Source organism: Hakea prostrata, chromosome 4 (assembly GCF_041222555.1).
Source record: "Hakea prostrata isolate BN-2017 chromosome 4, UWA_Hpros_2, whole genome shotgun sequence".
NCBI lineage: Eukaryota > Viridiplantae > Streptophyta > Magnoliopsida > Proteales > Proteaceae > Hakea > Hakea prostrata.
Genome location: NC_142603.1, coordinates 13,199,806 through 13,214,890, shown reverse-complemented (window position 1 = coordinate 13,214,890; position 15,085 = coordinate 13,199,806). Strand labels below are relative to the sequence as shown.

General features: G+C 37.1%; 1 protein-coding gene across 1 annotated transcript; it reads left to right on the top strand.

Annotated features, from left to right (window-relative positions):
- Positions 1–136: 136 nt before the first annotated feature.
- LOH2 (LAG1 homolog 2) lies at positions 137–14,317 on the top strand. The gene is made up of 6 exons (XM_089152337.1): positions 137–752; positions 3,788–3,996; positions 11,631–11,786; positions 13,280–13,465; positions 13,601–13,779; positions 14,210–14,317. The coding sequence occupies exons 1-6, from the start codon at positions 636–638 to the stop codon at positions 14,227–14,229; spliced, it is 867 nt and encodes a 288-aa protein (XP_089008463.1). The 5' UTR covers positions 137–635; the 3' UTR covers positions 14,230–14,317.
- The last annotated feature ends 768 nt before the right edge of the window (positions 14,318–15,085 follow it).

The following is a 15,085-nucleotide window of genomic DNA, read 5'->3' as shown; positions in this document are numbered from 1 at the left end:
CTTGGGCCGGGTTGGTCAGACTAGAGCAAGTTGCACGTGCCATGGACGATTCGTTTACTTGTTAGTCAAAGATCTTGACCGGTTAGGTAGGTTAAAATAAAAAAAGGAAATGAATTGGACCAGGGTGGTTTTTGTGAACTCTGAGAAACACCCTGCCCGTGAAATTAAAACCAACAAATCCAGCATTTTTTCAGAGAAAATTCGACGAAAAATGGAGAGAAGATCGACTCCCAAAGCTGCTTAGATCCATAACCTCACTGGCCCACTCTATCTTTGGAGTCATTGCCGTTGCTTTCTTTCACGTCTCTCTTCTGTCCCCCACCTCTCTCTCTCTCTCTGTGAAATTCCACCGTGCGACGGCGGACCTTGTTTTCTTGCAGGTCTTTTCTGTGTCAGTTTGTCACTCGATGGTATTCACTGGAAATGCGGATTAGGGCAAAGAAAATCTTGTCCTGTTCTGCTCGCAATTTTGGATGAGGCATCGTTAAATGCGTGTTTTTAGTAATGCTTTGGTTCGAGGATCGCAGATTGATGTTATCTCATTAGTGCCGGAAAGATCCAAACCGTAAGCCGCAGCGGTTGTTGTTGATCCATTTAGTTGATGCTTCTTTGTCAATTCCAGCTTCAATTCTATCATGGACTGGATCTGGAGTCACGATGGCGTTCCTGATTCTTGGCATTTCCTCATTGCCATTTACTTCGCCCTCGCTTTTCCTTTGGCTAGGTTCCTATTGGACACCTGCTTCTTTCGTGTGAGTTGTTTGGATCTGTGTCTTTTCCCCTTTGTGTTTTGTTTTTTCATTTACTCGTGGAAACATTGTTATTATATCGTGTGGTATTTAGACTACTCTTTTCTTGCTTCTACTTTCTGATGAAATCCTAGGTTGTATTAACTATTTACTAGCTATTCAAGTCTTTTATCTTATAGAAAACTGACGTAGTATCTCCTGCCAATGAATAAGGAGTGTACTACATTAGGCGGGAAGGCCATAATCTTATTCCTTATGTATGATTTCTTCTGTTCTAGACGATTCTTGAAGTTTCTTGGTTGTTTTATAAGATGAACGAGCGATAGGAGGAATTCTTTAGTGTGTATAATTTAGGAGGTTGTTGAAACTTCAGAATTTAGATCTTGGGTTAGAAATGTAAAAGGAATATCCACTGTTTCGGAGAGAACAACCACTATAGGTTATGAAATACTGTGGGTCACAAGATCTACTTATATTGTGAAAAAAATTAATTCATGGCCTGACTAACAGTTAAGGAAATATTAAGGAAAACAAACCACAAGTAGAGTGATTGGTACAGAGCAAATGAAATAGAAATGGCAACTTCTTTCACCCAAAGTAACCTTTTATTTATTATTTTCATTCATGAAATCAATTATTAATGAAATGCCAAATGCTTTTTCATTAGACTTGAGTTGTTACTTCCTCTAGGAGTTTTTTTTTCTTTTCAAATTTTAATTTATTTACTTTGGGGGTTGGAGTTTGAAATGTGTGTGAGAGAGAGCTCCTAATCAGGTATCATAGACGTGAGTTCTATCAAAAGATGCTGTGTTTGGTTATATAACTAGTACAGTTGTAGAAGACAGCTAATAGCAAAAAATTTATATTGAACAGAACCAGAATTTTAACAAGAAAAATCCAGAAAGGAGAATTTCTGATCCAAAGATACAGTGGTTACAAGACACAAAAGTGGGATAAGCCACACAACCTGGGAGAGCCCCCCACAATAAGCTCCTTGAGCTAGAATACGAGCTTCCCTATTGACAATATGGAGATGAAATGACACAAAACAAACCCAAAATCAAAGAAAGTTTGCCAGGATGAAGGTCTAGTTATAGAACCTTTTCCATTATAGTGGTGGCCTTGCAGAAGCCTCTATCTAGTGATAAAAGAAGATTCATTGGTACTGATCCAAAATATTTTTTCCATTCAGCTTTCACGGGACCAATTAGCTGTTGATGCTTCTCCTTCCAGCTCCCACTCCTTGCTTGAAATTGTGATAAAATGGATTTAGATTTTCCCATCTAATGTTATCAGGGTTCTCTCTTGCTTTCCTTACAAGTACTTCTTTTTCATTTCATACTGCTGAAAAATATAGTAGCATGTCTGAAATCCCTGCATCATTGCTCATCCCACATGGAGGAAATATCCTTATTTTCTCCACCTAAAAATATCCTCTCTTTTTTTTATTATGATTTTTTGGGGTACTTTCTAATCTCTTAGGTTCTTTTAGCTTTTGGTGTCTGCTCTGAGTAGTGATTCTGTTTCTTGCTGGAAAAGGTAGGCAACATTGTCTTTTCTAGGCTTTGTTGCTGTTGTTTAGTGATATTTAGATTACCCTTATCCTAACTCTTTTGGGGTTGGGTACACGGATCTTGTTTCCCCAGTCAACGTATTCAACACTTCTTGTGGAGTCATTCTTGGCTTATTCATTGCTCTTTTAGTTTCTCCAATTAAAACCTTATGATCCTACTTATTGGAGCACTCCAGGGACTCTGTTGCTGATTTACATTCACTTGAGCACTTCTTTCTCAACTTATCATGCATCGTAGGTACTCCTAGACAAGCTCTAATTTTTTCTTTCATTATTTTATTTTTTCTAGTTTTATTACTCAGCCATCTCAACATCCTTATATCAGCGAGACTTAAGTTTATATAGATGTTGTTTCCTAGTATGGCAGTACCTCACTGACAGTCCCATAGTTACAAGTAGGTTTCTCCGTTAGAACCTATTCCATAAAAGGTAAAGGGTTCTTCATTAGAGCCTTTTGGCTCAATAGGACTATGTCCTATTTTGTTTTCTTGACCTAGCTTGGATATTTCCATCCAGATTTTGGTTTACTATTTGGGTGAGTTTGTTATTAGCAAGTAGGAATCCTTATTCCTGTCAGCTAGACAGTTACAAAAAACTGAGTATGGATGCATTACTATTGTTACTTAAAAAATAGGCTGTAACTTAACCGTGATTATGATTAGTGATTAAAGAATTTGCTTTCATTGCCTTATTGCTGGGAGAATCTGTGAGCTGTGACAGAGTAAACTTTGTTTCGATTGGAGGAAATCTGATCTAGACCTTCGGTGAGCAATTAATATCCCATTGTTGAGGCTCTTTTTTGTGTAGCTAAGTTTCTCTTTATTTTTCTGTTTATTGGCTTTTCTGTCCTGTGGTGGAATTTCTGGTTCTGGTGGACTAATCTTCAAGTAGTCAGCTGATATTCATAGTATATCTGTTTGTGCGTATCTTATGTCCAAAACTCTGGAATCCAACGGATGGTCCATTTTGAGATATTCTTTATCATGTATGTGATCCATCCTAAAGGAGATCTATCATTAGATCTTGTAAATATTTTGGGCGTATATGATCGCACTGGACTGACATTTGACCGAACATGATCTAGTGCTAGAAAGAAATTCTATTTTCTGCTCCTGAAGCACAACATTTCTTCTAATCCAATTGTTGGATTATCACTGAGATTTGGTGATTTAATAATTTACTGCTTGGATACTTTGCTTCAGCAGACTTGGATCCTAGTCCATAAGCTTGACTTTGACTTCTAGGGAATTGGCTAAATCTGGTTTTGTGGTCATTTGTGATCTTTTACTGGTGGTTTTCTGAGCCATTGTGTTGCAGCCAGACCAATCCGCAAGGAATTCAGCTCCATATTTCATTGTTGGCTCTATAACTCTTCTATGGATTTTAATGCTCAACCAGTGTTCCCTTATGTCTTTTCTTTTTCAAATAAAATCCCTCACCTGGTTTCTTTGTTTTTATTTTTCAGAGGCTGGCAATCTGGTCGGTCAGTACTAGAGCCACTCCAGTGAAAATTAATAAGGCCAAGGAGGCAAAGATTGCGAAATTCTCAGAGTCTATGTGGAAGCTAACATACTATGCTTCAGCACAAGTTTGTATTCTCATGATTACATACCATGAACCCTGGTTCAGGGATACAAAAGAATACTTCAAAAGCTGGCCAAACCAAGAGCTTAAGTGAGTTATGGGTTTTCCTTTGCTTTTTGTTCAAGATACTAGGTGAATGCACTTACTCATTGAATCCATATGCTGTTTGGTCGGAAAATGCCTACTTATTTTTCTTTTATCTTTTGACTGGATTTTCATTTTTGTCTGTCATAGTTGAGATACATTAAATCATTAATATAGAAGAGAAGCATTTTGCATCTAGCTGTCTTTAGCCAAAATGGCTAAAAAATACTTTTCAGAGGTTTGCTTCTTTTTGAACAATCCAATGAAGCATTCTGTGATTTTATGTTTGGATATTTTAGTAGCTGTTCTTCTTGTCTGGGGAATTCTGTGAAAACCTGAGAGCAAAAATGTTTTCTGTATCATTTCCTCTAAAAAAAATTAAAAACTCATAGCTGGAGAATGAAAGATAAAGTTCCCAGCATAATGTTTGAGTGTAGAGTATAAAAGCCCAGTTTACTGTGATTTATTGAGTTCAAGCTTCCTGGTTCTTATCCTCCCTTCCTCCAATAGAATTTTTAGCCATAAAAGAAATATCTTGACGATTTCTCTTACAGCATTTCTCTTGCTTTTGTGATCAGAAGTAAAAGGATTTAGGACGGAATAGAGAGAAAGCCTGTCCTAGACAATTAGGGGCCTGTAAAAATTATATAATATTAGTCCTTGAAGTATGATGTACCATTGGGACTTGTTAGATGTATATATGAGGGGAAACCCTAGAAACTAGGGGACCTACAAAGTTGGCTACTAGACTCTTAGAGGGAGACACCTATTGTTGACAGGTAGATTAAAAAAAGGAGCTTGCAGCAACTTAAATTTGATTAAGCAGGCAGATAAGGACAATTAAAGCAGAGGAAGAACTATCAGTCCTAAGTGATGAACACAACTAAAGAAGAATAAAATAGGGAAATAAGGGGATAGGGATCATGACATCGTACCGTAAATTTGAATGTGAAATTATCAAGAATATTAAAAGAATATTTGCTGTCCTAGTCAAGATCAAAATTCTAACAGAAAAAATCAGCAAGAACAATGCAAAGAAACCTTTATATATTTATCTTTACGAGCCTACTGCAATAATAAAAGACAGGAATATAGAACAGGAAATAATTTACCTGCTGGCTCTGAAGGGGGGCTGCAAGCAATGGTTAGAAAAGGAAAAAAAAAAGAAGACAAATAATGCATGCAGCAGTAAGGTCTGCCAGACAGAATAGAAAGAAAAAAAAAGGAATGAAGATCCCAAAGAAGATAGAAGAAAGAAGAAAGAAAGAAAGAAAGAAGAAAAAAAAAGAGGGCAGCAAAGATGCTGGACAGAAGGAGAAGGTTTTCTTCTTTCCTTGAGAAAAGTGACAAAGAAAAGGGAGAAGAGACAGCAAGAAGGCTGTCAGACAGGGAAAAAAAAGGGGTGAGGAGTGAGGACTTGTTTCACTCAAAGAAGAGAGAAGAAGGGGAAAAGAAACTTATCGTGAGAAGAAATCAAGAGAAGAAGACGGTAGGAGAGAGAAAAATGTGGGAAGTTTTTCCATTCAATATGTCATTCATCTAATCCATCAATCGATTCCCAATACAAGGCTTTATATAGAAAAAATTAATCCATCCCAACTCTACTATTGGATTCCCAAGAATAACCCTAAATAAAATAGAAAATTCTAACCCAAACCCAAAATAATCCAAAATTGGGCAAAAAATAACCTAGGCCCAGCCCACAAGGACTCAGATATAACAAAATAAAGAAAATCAATATCAAACTAATACCCAACCCTCTAAGACTCAAGAAAATAAAATAACAAACTGCCTATGGATAGTGCTTCTCATCAAACCATAGGACCCTAGCGATCCGATAGCCTCCAGATTCGTTGTCCATCCACATAGATGCTGTCGTGGGATGATCTCTACGCCAACGTCGTGTGGACTCGGAACTGTCGATTCATGTCTTCATCATCATAAGGGTAGTCACCTCACTTTTTTTTATGTCAGTTTGTTAGCTGGTTATATTGGTTTAGTATTAGCTAGAATTAGTTTGTTATGCTTGGTGGAGTCTTAATGCTTTTTGTGTGTCGGGCTTTACCTGTATTTGTGTTGTTGTTGGACTCTTAACTTTTAGAGTAAAAGAAAAGAAATAAAAAGGGCTTACCCAATTCACTAGGCTTCTGCCACTTTATTTTTTTTTTATTATTATCTTTATTTTTTTTTTTTGGGGGGGGGGGGTTATTATCATTTGTCTGAGGAATAATGTACACAGCCTTACCCCTGCTTTCACACAGAGGCTATTTCCAGACTGATATCCATGACCACTTGGTCACGTGAATTAAAGCCCATTGGACTCTAACTCAGGAGAAGATCCGCCCGAGAGACCGCCACCGAAAGAGAGACCGACCACCGGCGAGAAACAGGCGCAACCGGGAGGCCCAAGGGAAACGGATAGCATTAAGGCCAAACGGGGGCAGGATGGAACAACCCAGAGACAAGCACCCAAGTGTGAAACCGAAGTGAGGAAGGGAACAAGTACAACAGAAAGAACCAAACAAAAAGAAAGCAAACAAAGCACACAACAAAGCAAACCACCAAGGTACACAACCAACAAGAAAAAAAAACAACCAAAACTAAAACAAAACAAACAAAGACAAGGAGAAGATGACCCGGTAGAGGCGAGAGGCAGGAAATAAGCCAAACCACAAAAAAGGCAAAATAAGAGCGCGGACCGGGCGGGGCGAGTGGTGAGTATGGCGGACTCGGCGGATCCCACCAGTCGACCTCCTCTCTCCGCCATGTGAAACGTTCTCGGGTCTCCACCATGTCTAATCTTAGTAACAATATAAGTATTTGGCCCATAGCATATGATATGATTCCATTCTGAATACTACAGCGGGTCTACGGGTTTGGATTTTCTTCATTGATCTTGTGTTCCCTTTCTTCTCTCTTCCTCTCTTCAAGCTTGGCAAGTATCTGAGCCCTTTTTTAGTCAGTACTTCCTTCTTCTATCTCTACTTCAGGTTCCCTTTCTTCTCTCTTCCTCTCTTCAAGCTTAGCAAGTATCAGAGCCCTTTTTTAGTCAGTACTTCCTTCTTCTATCTCTAGTTTGGTGGTCTTTGAGAGATGTTTTCCTCTGGCTGCAGCAATGTATGCTGCCATACGTACTATATGGGAGTAGTTAATGGTTACATGAACATAAAGTAGAATCTTCCTGCATATACTGCCTACTACTGGGTTTTGGATGGATTTATTCATCTACTGGAGTTGAATTCATCAACAAAGGCATGGGACGCTTTTTAAAATTTTTATGTTTCTGTGGAGAAGTTATCATAGCAGTTACCCCAGTCTGTTCTTTAGATCTAACCATGGTTCAAGTCTTGGTTGAACTGAGAGAGACTTTGTAAAATCTTGAGTTTCCTGAGAAACTGAGATTTAATGGAGGGCTTAACTAAACCTGATTTTTAAGTGACTTGAAGTCACCTGTCTCAACCAGAAGTTTGAGAGATCTTGTTGGTTTCGAATGTTTTGACTCGTATTTCAACACACTTTTCCATTTGATGATTGTGATGAGTTCTTGCCAAAAATCAAGGATTTCTTTTTCTACTTTTAGTGGATCTTTAACTCAAACAAGCTAGTTTTGGAGAAAGATTTAGCCGGTAAATAAGAAAGGTAACTGTGTTCTTCTCTTGACGTTATTGTAATTAAGTACATTAGAACTCCTTATATTTGTTATTTGTTATTCTATGTTTCTAAGTTGGTAACCCATCAATGAATTTCAGTGATTTTTTTTGAAAAATAACTCCATTGTGTATAGAAGCGTTCAAATAGCTTGTAGACCAAAAATATCATAAAAAACCATAATTTCGGTGTCGAAACCACATGTTGAGATAGATGGGGATTATTCCCTGGTTTCAACTGGGTTTTGCGAGATGCCGGTTTCTGGCTGGTTGAGACCAGCGTTGAAACTGAGATTTTGAAACTTGGATCTGAAAGAGACTTAGAGCCATTGCGGACCTTGTGTAGGCTCTTTAACTAGTGTTTAAGGCTGAACCCAGCTTTTGATGTGGTGCAACTATAGATCTCCCAAGAAACAGCGTGTGGTAAACTACAAGTCTGTCCATCAGCTGCTTGAGGTAATTATGGAATTAATGTCCTCTCTACCCAAGTGGGAGGCTGATCCAGACTTCCTGGTATAAAGTAATTACATTCCTGTTATTTCTGTTGGTACTCTATTTTCTGAACCTTTGTGGCAGTCTCAGTATTTACCTGATTCGGAAATTTATCCATTGGATCTCCTTGAGTAAGGTCCATCTCCTGGTTTCTTTGTTCTTATAAATAAAAACTGTCGGTTTTGAAGATCAGACTTGAACTTTTGTTTGCTGGCTACTGGATTCTCATTATTCAGTGCATCTGATTGTGGGGTTTGTGTCCCCAATTATACTCCACTAGTTTTCTTCTGGCTTGGAGGCATATGTCAATATTTTGGTGAGGGCGTGAGTCTTTTTCTATTGTTACATATCTCACTGAGGTGGTGGTTTGTTTGCTGCTGCTTTATCCGTGTTATCTGGTATCCAATCAATATCTTCTTCTGCACGTTATGGGATTCAAAATCCCCCATAGACTCTGTCAACGTTCGAATTACTTTTCTCAAACTCAAGGAGGCATCATGTTACTTACTTTGGGCCCAGTCTGTTTGAGTACGTATCACTGCCAAATAGAAACTTCCTGGAAACAACCTCTACTATAAATGCGACTGAGTATCCTGAATGGGTAGCTAATAATGCTACTGTGAAACAATGTAGAACCTCCTGTCGCTGCCACTTTGACGTTTCATACCACAGCTGAGGGTGTTAGGGATGGCCTCGGAAATGTATTCTCAAGGTCACATGTCCAAGGGTGTCCAACTTGCATGAAAAGTTCTACAAATGGCGTGGCAAATCCATTGGTGACTGCTTTATATCATTGAAAGGCATGTGGGAAGACCTCAATATGTACAAAACTCTCTCTAGAGAAATTAAATCCTTTAATCTTAAGCATTAGTTACAAAATCTTATTTGGATTAGATGCTGAAAATCAGGTACCTTCCCTGAATGAGATAATCTACCAATAGTTCAGCATAGGTTTCAAAAAATAGGTCTCATGGCCGTTTGCAGTGGTTGAATGGTGATGCATTTCAGCTGTAGTTATAGGAATTCTCCTCTACACAAACACTATTATGTGTAGGCAGGGTTGTAGGGATTCTTCCTTCACCAGCCCAAAATTTAGTCTTCCATTGGGAAACGTAATTTATTGGAGATTTGACAGTCAATCCTAACTTTTAATGTGGAATCCTAGTATTGCTGAGAGTCCTAGTTAGGGTTATTTTTGGTATGATATGTGTTTATATTTATCTGACTTCCAGTTTTGCAGGTATTTGGTATGATCTATAGTGCATCTTTTATTTATTACAAATTAGAATAAATTAAAATTCACAAATAGCTCTCTAGTTATTTGTGATTTGTGGCTTTAAATCAATTGTTGTGATTACATGTTAATTGTTAATTAACACATGCTCTAACAGTTCCAAACCAAGGGTATATTTGTAAATTTTTCTTTCTTCATTTCCCCCAATTCTTACCTCTCCGTAATGAATTATTGTGATTATGTGTTAGTTGTTAATGAACATATGCTCTAACAGTTCCAAATTAGCAATTTTTCTTTCTTTTTTCCGTTCCCCAATTTTTACCTCTTAAAACCCTGTGCCCACCCCTCTAACCCTATTCTCTCTTTTGCTTGTTTCCTTTTTTGCTCTCCCTTTGGCTCACTCGTGAAAGTAAAAGCTCTCTTGTCTCAGAACTTCATCCCCTGCATGTCATCTCGTAAGCATGCTATACTCCTTCATCAACCAGGTCTAAACAGGCGAAAAGCTGGATAGTAGAAGAATAACCTGACCCAGTTCTCTCTCATCTCTCGTACTCTTATTTGTAGTCCCGTCTAAAGTCTAGGGTTTAGAGTTTGGATCACCAGAATTTGGAGCCAATTGGAATGGATAAACTATACCCTATTTTGGGGCGGAGCCAAGATTAAACATTGGGGGGGCCAAATTGTAAGTCTAGATCACCTCCCCATTGGGTGAGCATTAAGCCATAGCACATACTGTGTGGGCTCATGTGAGACTCACTGTTGGATTATTTTATCATATTTTAGTTCAATAACTTCAATAATTCTTTTTTTTTAATAGAACAATTACTTCAAGGATTAGTTCAATACAACTATACAAATATACAATGTTAGAAAAACAATTAATTCAATTACTTTAATAATTAAATTTTTTTAAAAAAAAAATCTATTAGGTTGTTTTCTACAAAGAATAAAAAAAAAAAAAAATGAGAGAGAGAGATTATCTGATAATTGTAGAGATGATTTAGGAAAACTCCATCGTGTGCTAGCTTTTTCAAAATTTCCCTAACTACCTAAGTCGTATGTGAGAGGTGTGAGGAAAGAAGGGAGAAAAATTAGGGAATAGAAAAGGAGACTTAGAGAGAATAAATAAGAATAAATAGGGAGAAATATATGGATAGTGAGTTAGTTTCTAAAATTAAGTTTTAACGTTTTGTTCCTTAAAAGTAGGGGTTTATTGGTAATAGTTGGATAATGATTAAGAATGACATCTATACCTGTCATCTTTATCTTAAAATATTTTTTAATATTGGGCGAGGCCAAATAGTGGTATTTCACATGTTTATTGAAAAAAATAAGGAAAGAAGTAGAAAAATATTCAAATTTTTAAAAAAATGCCCCCGGCCCCTATGTGGCTCTGCCATTGACCCTATTAACAACCAAGTGCTACTTGTTGCGTGCTGTGCGCTAAAGCATAATCTGAAGTATAGATTTGTGATCCAAAAATTAGAAGCGGTGAGCTTTATAACTTGCCTCTGAGTGATCACGTGTCTTTCGGTTGGAAAGAAGAGTATCGTCTCCTCACACACATTTTCTCTCTCTCTCTGAACTTTGTGCATGTGGGTCCGTGTGTTGGAACCAACTACTACTAAGTAGGATAACTAGCAGGACTCCTCTTAGTGTTCAGTGCGGTACATTTGGCCTATCAAATCTCCAAATATTTTAAACTTATACTTGGCCACAGTCTTCCCTCCAAATTATGGCTTACTAAACAGCTGAGATCATAACGAGATCTAAATCTGGTAGGCTTCATAGTGTACTGGCTGAGGGCATATTCTTTTATATAATTTATTACTTGATCAGTGGTTACCAAGATTGGTGGGTTAAGAAACTAGGACCAGTTTCTTTTCTCCTGTTCTTTGCATCCTATTTGCCATGATTCTCATCAGCTAGTACGTCTCTATTGATGATTTCCATATCTGTTATTAGAACCTTCTGTGTTTGCTACTGTGCATGCAACCTTGATGATGGAAACTACATCTTCAACTGAATTTTGCTGCATGCTTGAAATGGAGCTTATCTAAGTATAATACTAAGTTTGTAATTAATTCCATATTTGTTTTACTGCATTTTCTTGCAAGACTTTTGATCATTATGACCAGGTCATCAGAATTTGCTTGCCATGAGCTTATGGACATTTCATATTATCATACTGCAAGATAGATGCTCCATAATTTGTCGCAATGCATATATCTGGACTGTTAGTTAAGCTGACAAACTTATTTGACTAGGTCTCCTTTAAAGCTTTTCTACATGTGCCAGTGTGGGTTCTATATCTACAGCATTGCTGCTCTTCTTAGATGGGAAACTCGAAGGAAGGATTTCAGTATTATGATGTCTCATCATATAATCACAGTTATCCTAATTGGATACTCATACTTTACGAGGTATTATTCGTTACATTAAATGGGTGTGCACAATTTTGTAATTGTTTTTTACATTATTTAAGTTAATCTAATCACATGCTGCAAACATATTTTTGCCTATACTTTTGGGAGGGGCAATGTTCTCATTAGGGAATTAAATTAACATTTTTATTTTTTGCCTTTGATTGGTTGAGAATGAATTTGGAGCATAATCATTTTATCCCTTTTGCAGAAATATTGTAAATTGTTGATACTTTTGAAGGCCTTGATAGCCTGGAGAATAGTGTAGGTTGACATGGTTCCAAATAACACATGTATGCTGTAATACTTCCACAGATCTTGATGTAGAATGCACTTGTGATATTAGAAATACATAATGTTGATGAAAACTTTCATATGTGCCATGGGATGTGTTGGATATGTGGGTTTTCTGTGAGGAGATATCAGCACAAAAGGATTCAGAAAAGAAGAGGCAGCCTACCGAGTTGCATGGTTCCTGACCCCAAAAAGTAGGAGCATGTGAATCTATCATTGCACCCTCATGGAAAAAAAAAATCTCATCCCTGATTCTCCTACATTTACTCTCATTTGACCTGTGCTGATGCAGGGGCTACATGACCAGTCACTCAGTCAGTGATCTCTTGCCTATATTTTTTTTTAGAAAAATTTTTTGATGGTATTTTCTGATATATATTGACTGGATGTAATATCTAACAGAAGGTGACCCCATTTAGTTGTCGTTGTTATGTAATATCTTACAGAAACTCATGGTAAAACCTGTCTTATGTCAAGTCATTTTACTTCTTTGCCATTTAAAATATCTCTGAGTTGGAGTTTCAGATTCCTTGATTATTTGAGACATCCTCAAATATACATTTCTAGATATTCTTCAGTGGAGATGGATAGACTTGTCAACTTAGATTCTCAAATTCTGGAAACATTTTTAAGACCATTTTATAAGACATTTTTGAAGAATGAATATAATTTTTGTGTACCATGTTTGTGTTTCTTCACAAACAACGCTTGTTCATGCATGATGCATCACATATAGGTCCATTAACTATAACATCTTATTAAGAGTAAGCAAACTAACTTACAAATTTAGTCCAACAAAGGTCCATTAAATATAACGTCTCATAAAGAGTAAGCAAAAGAACTTGCAAAAATTAAGTCCAACAAAATGAACGTAAATAGTAATTGTTTTCAATTATAGTATCTGTTTGTTGCAATATTTCCTAGAACCTGAAACCTGTATGTTCATTTTTTTCTTTTGCAGATTTTCTTCCCTTCATATTTTGTTTGAATTGCTTGCCTCAAAGCCACTTTACTATCGAAGCATTTACTTTACATGTTTAAACACCCGTGATTGAACTCTTGTTAAGTGAAATATTAACTCTTGAGCTTGATTCAACACCCCCCCCCAAAAAAAAGAAAAAAAAAAAAGAATAGAAAAAGAGAACCTCAATTGTGGAGAATTCCAGTGAAATTGAAAATTATGTCACTTTATGTTGCAGTTTTTTCCGCATTGGTTCAATTATCCTTGCTCTGCATGATACAAGTGATGTATTTTTAGAAGCTGCTAAAATATTCAAGTATTCTGGGAAAGAGTTTGCAGCTAGCTTGTTATTTGGGTTCTTTGCTGTCTCATGGCTCATGCTGAGGTTAATATTCTTTCCGTTTTGGGTGATTTATGCGACAAGGTTTGTTAATTTCTCCTTTTTATTTTCTTCATATTATCGTCATGGATTTCCTGTCTTTTCAGTGAACCTGATCTCATAAATTGTGGTGGTATTCTTCTCTCTCTAGTTAATCTCTCATGGTTGCCATTTTTCCAGCTATGATCTTTGTGGGTACCTGAAGCTATCAGAGACTTATGACATGTCATTGTACTATATTTTCAATACGATGCTGTTGATGCTTCTTGTGTTCCACTTATACTGGTGGATTCTTATATGCTCAATGGTCTTGAGACAACTGAAAAATAGAGGGAAAGTAGGAGAAGATATTCGATCAGGTAAGACAATCGCAACCTCAATCAAGTCAGGAAACTATCACTTGTTTGTAGTTGGGAGGTGTTCTAATTTCTTTAGAATTTATTGTATGGCTGTGAAATTTCACCAAATCTGAGCTAGCCTTCCCTGTTTTCTCTTCATCCCCCACCCCCTCTCTCTTTCTCTGCTATTTCCATTGCCTTTCCTTGTTTATCCATTCTGAGAGGTCTAAAGCTGCTGCGGTTATAGTATACATACTGGTGTTAAAGAAACTTGAGATTCCTGTTTCTAGATTTTTACCAGTGAATCAAGGCATTTCTAGTCAAACCTTTTTTTTGACAGAAGAGGGTCTTTTATTTGGATTTACAAAGCCTATTTATGTTTTTTTCTTATAAGAAACACAAAGTCTGTTTATTTGATTAGTTAAATGACATTGTATGGTTCCAAACACAGATTCAGAGGATGGAGATTAATTGGAGGTTTGAGAGTGATTTTGGTGGATCATCCTTTTTTGGTGGAGATATCCACATTATTAGCTTTGGAGGAAGCCTTCGGCATCAGGTTCACCCTTTTTATTCACATTGGCTAGCTCGTGGGTGTGGCTATTTGCTGCTTGAAGAGTTTCGACCTTAAGTGGTCTATTCTTCGTCTCTTATTCTCGGTCATTTGTTTCAACAGAAGAAAAGAGGGCTGAAACCATCAAAGGATTTTTATGCTGGTCACCTTCGATGTAAAGTAGTTCCTGTATAATATTTCCCCTAGATTTTGGTATTGCAACATTGAAAAATACAAAGTCGGTAGACTGTAGTTGAATGTCTTTTATTCTTTTTAAGTTTCCTATCCGCTCGCCAAAAAAAAAAACTCTCTTTCAAACTTATATTCTAACCAAGCCCAATCCTTGAATGATCAGGATCACACACCATACGAATCATTCATGCGTAAAACCAGGAAGGCAGAGACACTTCAGTGTGACTTGGTGACTCTTAAACTCAAGTGGAGCTAACCCCGATTAAATAGATTTTTGGTTCTGACAACAGGTATCCTTTATGTGTAGAAGTAAAATAAAGAATTACATTCTACAGAATATCTTTCCATTATCATTATAACGGATTATACGAGAAAGTGCCTCTGGAAAAGAGGGTGCAAATCCTCTCACCCCAACTGTGTTTCAATTTTCTATTCTTACACAGGCACATGTCTTTGATATTTATGTTTGATTCATTGTGTGTGGACAGCCTGCCTGAGTGGAGATGATTTAAATTCAAAATAAGCCTCACCATTCAACTCAAATCACAGTTAAGTAGTTCAACCAAACTTGAATATGTTGAA